Consider the following 8778-nt stretch of genomic DNA (forward strand, 5'->3'; position numbering starts at 1 on the left):
CTTCATCCGAATTTAAATTTCTGCCATTCACAATTCAAAATATTTTGGTCTGTTAGAGAATGCTTTTTGCTATCAATTTAAGTATATGCTTTCAGAATTGTTTAACTCACTCTCAAAAACATTGTGCTGTTCCATATGAACATTGATAAGTTAACCAGTCCTGTCAGTACTTCCTGGAAAATGACAATCCTACATCAGAAGCTGACAGAAGCCTGTCTAATTTAGTTAATATCTTATAAGTTACAAGTTTGCCAGACTACTATCCACATTAGACTCAAACACTTTTTTTTCTTATATCTTTTTTTTTTCACTTCATTTTTTTTTTCTTCACTTCATTTTTCTCCTTAAATATCTTTTAAGATGTGCATTGCATTTGTGATTGTTTTGACTGTTGATCACAAAAATTCTAGAACTTGGAAAATAATTTGACAACAACTGTAGTACAATGATAAGGCAAAATGAGATTAGCTCTGTGGGAGTAGCACACAAACTCCTGGGAATGCAACAGTGTATTTAGAGGCCATGATATGTGTCAAACTTTCAATTTACTCTAAAAGTAAGAAAAGACATCTAATCTGAAAATATATAAAAGGTTTATATTCAGCAATTTAATGAGGGGAGCACATTGATGAGTGTAGGTACAGTTAATATATCATGTTTACTCAGCTATATGTGAATTTTATGCTTGCCATATGATGCGCCATTCATTGTACTTTATCACAGTATAACAATCCAAAAACCATCAAAATTAAGGTAAAAGTTTTTTTTTTTTTTTTTTTTTTGTCAGAAACAATGGTTTTGCTTCCACTACAGAGATATTTGTTGGTACAGTAGAACTTACATGACAATGCTGTATATTGATATTGTAAGAAGTGAAACTTCAATTACTGTAAAAATTCTCTTCTTAGTTTCATTAGCTTCATTTTTTTTTTTTTTTTTACAGGACACTGTGTGTGCAGAAGAGTTTTACAGCATGAAGGACCTTCCTGCACAAAATATCTCATTCACTGAGTTCAGATTAAATGGTTTCTACAGCCTAGGAGAATGGAGGCCTTTTTTATTCATCCCCTTCTTCTTGATGTTTTTATTGGCAATTACAGCAAATTCTATTCTAATATATTTAATCAAAACTCAAAAGTCTTTGCATTCTCCTATGTATGTACTAATAGGCGTTATGGCAGTGTTAGACTTGATCATGCCTATATTTTTTGTACCTAATATGCTTCTTAGCTTTTTATTTAATTGGAGTGGGATATCTCTGACAGGTTGTTTGATACAAATGTTTGGTATTCATTTTGTTGGAGCATTTCAAATTACTTTGCTTTTTTGGATGGCACTGGACCGTTACTTTGCAATTTGCAAACCTCTTCATTATCACAAATACATGGAAATCCCTAACTTTCTAAAGTTTGTTTTTGCACCTGTGATCAGAAATGGATTCCTGATAGTCACTATGGTGTCTCTGGCTGGGAAACTGTCATTTTGTGTAACAAATGTCATCGATCACTCTTTTTGTGAGCACATGGCATTGGTTCAGTTAGCATGTGGAGATATATCTGTTAATAATATTGTAGGACTTATGTCTGCTTTCCTCATAGCAACTATGGATTGTATTCTAATCACTATCTCTTATGTTGTAATGTTTATCTCTGTGTTGAAATCTGGAAAAGCTCACATGAAGGCCTTGAACACCTGCATTACTCACCTAATTGTCTTATCAGTTAGTTTGATATCTGCCTTGACTGCATTTTTGTCATACAGAATAAGGAATAATATTTCTTCCAACATCCGGATATTTACAAGTATCCTATACTTATTTTTTCCAAGTTGCCTACACCCACTAATCTATGGATGGAGAACAAAAGAAATAAGGCAAACATTTCTTAAATTTATAAACAATGCACAAGTATTCCCTTTTAAAAAAATGTAATGGCTTTTACAAAAGAATAGATACTACAACATGATAATACATCAATACATTACTATTGTTCTGATGGAAGACAGCTGTATGATATATTGTAGGAAAAATGCATATTAAACAAAGAAAACAAGAGCTGTGTATAATTTACATTCTATAAAAAAAAATAATAATAATAAAAAATAAAAAAATCATTGTATCTGTGATGCACATAAGTGTATGGTCACATTTTGTGGCACAGTCAGCATTTTGATTTACATTTAATGGAATAGCACAGAATTGCTCCACTGACTAATGTTCTGAAATATCACACCTGCCCTATAGGATCTGTAAACATTGCAAAAAACTAAAGTGGCTACTACATTTAATACGTGTGTTATGACCAAAATATGGAGTAAGCTCTCAACACTGTAATACTTTGACTGTGGAAACAATTCAGTAGATACGAGTTAATAAATATTTTCAATATTTTTTAGTAAATGTATGTTGCATTAGTTTTTGCATCATCTGATGTTGATCACTATGCATGTATAGGTGATAAAAATCCATTTTGAGAGAAAGTGGAGAAGGAAAAACGCTTTATTTTTTATTTATTTACACGAGAAACATTGTGGTTTAAATACACAAGGGGTGATTGGCAAACAAGACACCTGGGAACAATAAAAAACCTAATCAAGAAACAAGAAAAAATGCAAAGGACTATAAAACATGGCACAGAACAGGAAATAACATAAGTCCACACAAGACTAGGGGAACACAGACTGAGCTCATGACAGTAGTACTTCAATGTTAACACTGAATCAATACTAGCTGGTGTATCATTTATAATTGAAATGGTTTAACAGTATTGGGTTATGGTTATGGTTACACTTGAATGTTTCCTGTACAATGATGCAAGGCACTGCTTAACCGCCATAGTGCGATGCATTGTTGAAACTTCAGAAATTAGCTAGTCATGACCGTTTCTAAATACTGGTCAGACCATTGTCTTTTGAACAACATTAGTTTAACAATTTAAGACTGTCCTTCATGAAGTCACATGCTGGTGATGGAGTAATAACTGCTAATTAATTTATTAGAGATTGCAATTAATGTATTTAATATTATTATAAATTATTTACATAACAGAAATCCATTACTTTTTTAATCACGTTAACATGCAGTGCTTGGTGTATAGTCAAATATACTATATATGCATTTTCTCTGCAATTAAATTTTTCTGACATGCTGCAATGATCTGAGGACTACTTCACTTTTTTGTTCTTTGTCATTTTGCTTTATTTGATGTTTGATTCATTGTAGACTCCCTCATAAGTAATTCTCCAGGTTTCCCTTACGCATTTATGCACATGTGTAAAACAGCGCTATATATGGGATGAAAATGGGATGAAACTATTATTTTCAAGAGCATGATCTATTTAAAGTCCACACATCATTTTTACAAGAAATGTCTTGGTTATTATTTTAACATCCATTCTTTGATGGAGGGAACAAGACATTGTGTCAAAACTGACAATAGAGGTCACATATGGACTTACCTAGTGGGAAGTACTACATAGGGGAAAAAGCCAATGTGGTGGGCTCTACCTGACAAGGGAGAGGTTACCGGCCATAGTGACTAATGACGGAGTGAGGCTCTATCCAGGGGAATACACAGGTGTATTCTACACCAATCTTGGTGTCTGTCAGCATGTGTTTCAGCATCTTGAATGGGAGCTTGTACAAGGGCTGATTCAAAACGTGCAGATCTAAGATTGGTCCCAACTCACTGCCTTTCTTGGGTATGATGAAGTAAGAGCTGTGGAACCCTTTCTTCATCTTGGCTGGAGGGACAAGGTCTATCCGGTCCTTTGCTAAAAGGACTGCAATCTCCACCCGAAGGACAGCAAAATCTTCCCCTCTTACTGAGGTGAAAAGAACCCTGTTGTACCTCGGTGGATGCCTGGTGAATTGAATCGTGTAGCTGAGCCGAATCATTCTGATGAGCCAATGTGACGAGTTGGAGAGTGCTAGCAACACATCCAAATGCCACAACAGAGGCAGCAAAGAAATGACCTCCACTGTACCCAGTTTATAATTTTTGTTTGGAGCAGGGTGTCCCAGCTTGATTTATTAGTTGAGTTATTTTTCCCCTTTTGTTGCTGAACTCCCCGTGTCTTATTTTTGGTTCCCTTTGTGAGCAATTTGTGTTGAAATAATAATTTAATCATTTATTTGTAACACTTTAGCTGTTGTCCATCTATTATGTTATGTGTCTCTTCTGACTCCTAGACATTTAAATCAGGGACTATAACAGCAGGCCTCTCTGAACCTTCTGCTGAGAGATCCATTAATTCTAGCCTACAGCCTGGTCTAACTATCAGTTCGAGCTTGATTCTCCCCTCATCTGAGGGTTGTCTTAGCTCCCTAAGTCTGGTCAGACAGATGAAGGCCTCTCATCAGGCCTCCCAGTTAGATCAGCTCTCAGGCTGGGAGCACTCCCCTCACTAGGGTCTCTTTAGAGTGCACAGCCTCCTCAGTGCTTTGAAAAATAAGCATTCTGTAGATCATAGGATCGAGCAGAATGACTCTCCTTGGCTGCAAGGGTTGAAAAGCACTATGCTGAGTCCTGCTCTCCAGGATGCCCATCTCTACGATCCAGTCTAAGTTAGTTTACTGCCATTTTGCAGACCCTCTTTCTGGATGTCTCTTCGAGAGGCAATTGTAATCTAGAGTCTGGCCAGACTAGGTTATTAGTAAAGTAAGAAAGTGGAAAGTGGCATTCGGGGTCGACTATGTTCCCCTGAGAAGTGACTGGCTGGGGTTCCCTCAGGCTCCCTAGCCACATTCCCTTAAAGGGACCCCTTCTATATGAAGCTGTTGGTCCCAAGCATTTGAGCGGCCTTGGCAGGCTTTCATGTTTGGAGGCCTCTTTGAAGCTTGTAGCTTGGGATATGATCGTAGGGAGTGCTGTCACTGACAGGCCAGTTGTGACCCGTAGAGAGGGTGGTTCTGGCATTTCAGTTGAAACTGGCATCCTTTGGCATGCTCCCCCCTCAGCATGGCGGCATGGGTATATCATTCCCCATAGCATTCAATGCAGTGCGAGTTCCCTTTCGAACAGGAACGTCTCAAGTTACGCATGTAACCATGGTTCCCTGAAAACAGGGAACGAGACACTGTGTTTCCCTGCCATGCCTCGGGGTCGCCTGCTGAACAGCCCCTGCAGACGATAAGTGGATGACATGTTCTCTAGGAGCTTCTTATATACTTTCGGTTCGCACCTTGGTGACATCATGGGCTGTCAAGATTTTTGTGATTTGATAAGACACTGGTTCACATGGAGGCATTCCACATAGCAATCAATGCAGTGTCACGTTCCCTGTTATCAGGGAACCATGGTTACGTGTGTAACCTAAGACACTCTCCACCGACTGCACTGATCAAAAGGCTCGTTTGAGATGCACCACACCTCACCCAAAATGTAGGCAAGAGTAGATGGCTGCAGTGAGGGGAGGAGTAAAAAAAGTGCAAGCAAGTCGGACAATTCTCTCTTCTCGTAGTGGATCAGACACCTACAAGATCAAAGGTGGATATCGCTGGATTCACACTCATGCACTGTATTGTTGATATACTAGATGTAATTTAAGTTCTGTTGCTTTTTACATAAAAATAAATGTAAGGGACAAGACACAAAGTACTTACTTTATTCCATTTGAAAGACGTGTTTATCAATAATTTTTACTTTAATACAGACGTTTTTATATTTTTTTTTTTTAGAAATATGACAACAATTATAACCCATAGAGGGATTGCACTGTAAGAGAATTTGGGAATATTCACACATAATTTATTCACATGAAAAATATAATATTAGAGTTTTAAAATTAAACATATTAAAAGAGAACAATATATCACAGCTGTTTAAACCAATGAGCATTAAGCTGTGTCGTCAGCAAGTCGTTTCCCATCATGCTTTTGATCAGCGTGGTCGTGGAGAGCAACTGCTCCTGACTGCAGAATCCGATGCTGTTGCAAGAGTTTTTGACACAACTCATGACATCAGAGCAAGGCGTTCCACATTCGGACACATTTCTAACCGGCATGCATCTTGATTTTAAAAGAGAGTCCTACCCACATACATATGAGTAAATTGATAAAAAAAAAAAAAGCCATTACTTTTAAGTATGCCACTTAGATGTGAAATAATTTAAAAAAGCCTTCAGGGTGTTGGTGGTTAAACACGGTTTCAGTGTTACTTTTAACACTCTGTATTGTGCATTATATAAACACTGAGCAGTGTTAATTTAACACTAGGGATTTTGCTGTGTAAATTATATAGACTAGAGGGAACTCAACTAGAATGGCTGGAGTAATGGAATTACAAATGGTCAGCTTCATTAGGTTAGGTATAGAAGTTCATAAAGTTGATAGGGCCCTGGGAAAATGCATCCTGACCTTATAAAAAGTTTATTTAAGGGTGTGTTATTAACAAAGCTCAGGAGGAGCGTGTTCAGATAATTAACCTAATTAACACAGGAGCGTATTCAGTTAATCAACTCAGTTAATGATAAGAGTTATATATACGGCAGACTTACATCTCTCCGCCAAATTTCTGAGCTCAGAGCCCTCCCCCCGGGCAGCGCGCAAATACGCCTAACCTTTACTCTGTCTAATTATATGCAAGTGTGAACTCGTGAAATGTGTTTTAATAGACAGTTGAACTGGGAAACATATGACTCTTTTGTGTCATATAAAGCTGGGCACATACATATGCTCCTCTACAATAGACCACAGCACAATTTCATTCCTTATCTTTTTTTTTTTTTCATGCTATACTCAGAAAACACTTTCCTCTGAATCACAGAAACTGAAACCCCATGATACAGTGACGGTGAGATATTCTTCAATGGGAGTAACACAGAGACTCATGGGAACACAACAGTGTTTTAAGAGACCATGATATGTGTCAAGCTTTCATTTCAGTCTAACAAGTAAAACATATAACACATCTGAAAAAGTAATAAATTGTATCTATTTAGCAATGTAATGAGAAGAGCTCAGATTAATGAGTATGTATAGATTTAATATCATATCAGGTTTACTGCAGTTATATATGAATTTCATGGTGGTCATACAGTGAATTATTCACTGTACTTCTGACTTGCTGAAGATTCAAATGTAGCTTTTTTTTTTCTTTTTTTTAACTTGATACTTTTCATCACAGTTCACATATCACAGTTTAATAATACAAAAAAAATATTAAGGTACAGCTGTTTTTTGTTTTGTTTTTTTTCTTCATTTTATTGGCATTAGCAGTGCAGAAGCAATGGATTAGCTTCACACTACAGAGATGATATTTGCTGGAACAGTAAAACATATGACAATGCTGTATATTGATGTTTTAAAAAGTGAAAATTCTATATAACTACTATATAATCAACTACTATATAATTTATCTTCTCAGTTTCATCAGCTTCATTTGTTTGAACAGAACACTTTGTGCACAAGAGTTTTACAGCATGAAGGACCTTCCTGCACAAAATATCTCATTCACTGAGTTCAAATTAATCGGTTTCTACAGCCTAGGAGAATGGAGGCCCTTTTTATTTATCCCTTTCTTTTTGATGCTTTTATTGGCAATCACAGCAAATACTACTCTCATATATTTAATCAAATCTCAAACGTCTCTGCATTCTCCTATGTATGTACTAATAGGTGTTATGGCAGTGTTAGACTTGATCATGCCTATATTTTTTGTACCTAATATGCTTCTTAGCTTTTTATTTAACTGGAGTGGGATATCTCTGACTGGTTGTTTGATACAAATGTTTGGCCTTCATTTTATTGGGACATTTCAATCTACTTTGCTTTTTTGGATGGCACTGGATCGTTACTTTGCAATATGCAAACCTCTTCATTATCATAAATACATGGAAATCCCTAACTTTCTAAAGTATGTTGCTGTGCCAGTTATCAGAAATGGACTTCTGATAGTCACTATGGTCTCTCTGGCTGGGAAACTGTCTTTTTGTGTGACAAATGTCATCGATCACTCTTTTTGTGAGCACATGGCGTTGGTTCAGTTAGCATGTGGTGATATATCTGTTAATAATATTGTAGGCCTTTTGTGTGCTTTTCTTATAACTACTACTGATTTTATTCTTATTACTGCCTCTTATGTTGTGATTTTCTATTCTGTGTTTAGATCTGGTGAGACTCATTTAAAGGCCATTAATACCTGCATTACTCATATTATAATTATGACACTTAGTTTGATTTCTGCTTTGATTGCATTTTTGTCATACAGAATAAGGAATAACATTTCTTCTAGCAACCGTATATTTATAAGCACCCTATACTTATTGTTCCCAAGTTGTCTACATCCACTAATCTATGGATGGAGAACAAAAGAAATAAGACAAACATTTCTGAAGTTTATAAATAATGCAAAAGTGTTTCCTTTATAAAACTGAGTGGCTTTTACAAACAAATTGATAATACAACATGATAATACATAGAACACATACCTTTCATACAATTAACTGTTGTTTCAGAGAAAAAAAGAGTGCAGTTAATGTCTTTACAAAATGCCTCAGTCCCACTTTATATTAAGTGGCCTTAACAACTATGTACTTGAATCAAAAAAATAAGTGCAATGTATTTATTGTGTTCGTATTGTATTACAAATCCCTTTTGCTGCTATTGAGGTGGCATACAGGTAAGGTCAGGGACAGGTTTGGTGGTATGGGTAGGTTTAAGGGTGGGTTAAGGTGTAAGTGATGGGTCAACAGTGTAATTATAAATGTAATTACAGAAATTAATTACAGATGTAATTACATGCAGGTGTTCTTTTTTTTTTTACACAATAAGTGCATTGT

The 8778-nt window shown here is 36.2% G+C and overlaps 2 protein-coding genes across 2 annotated transcripts; both read left to right on the forward strand.

Moving 5' to 3' along the window:
* Window positions 1-973: 973 nt before the first annotated feature.
* LOC137004256 (olfactory receptor 52E8-like) lies at window positions 974-1930 on the forward strand. Its single transcript, XM_067364441.1, has one exon. The coding sequence runs from the start codon at window positions 974-976 to the stop codon at window positions 1928-1930; it is 957 nt and encodes a 318-aa protein (XP_067220542.1).
* Window positions 1931-7419: 5489 nt separating this feature from the next.
* Window positions 7420-8367, forward strand: LOC137004257 (olfactory receptor 52E8-like). Its single transcript, XM_067364442.1, has one exon. The coding sequence runs from the start codon at window positions 7420-7422 to the stop codon at window positions 8365-8367; it is 948 nt and encodes a 315-aa protein (XP_067220543.1).
* Window positions 8368-8778: the final 411 nt, after the last annotated feature.

This window comes from Chanodichthys erythropterus, chromosome 17 (genome assembly GCF_024489055.1).
Source record: "Chanodichthys erythropterus isolate Z2021 chromosome 17, ASM2448905v1, whole genome shotgun sequence".
In the NCBI taxonomy this organism is placed as follows: Eukaryota; Metazoa; Chordata; class Actinopteri; order Cypriniformes; family Xenocyprididae; genus Chanodichthys; species Chanodichthys erythropterus.

What these genes read in the sequence shown, in the direction of transcription:
- LOC137004256 (XM_067364441.1), top strand. Translation starts at nt 974, where the DNA reads ATGAAGGACCTTCCTGCACAAAATATCTCATTCACTGAGTTCAGATTA.
- LOC137004257 (XM_067364442.1), top strand. Translation starts at nt 7,420, where the DNA reads ATGAAGGACCTTCCTGCACAAAATATCTCATTCACTGAGTTCAAATTA.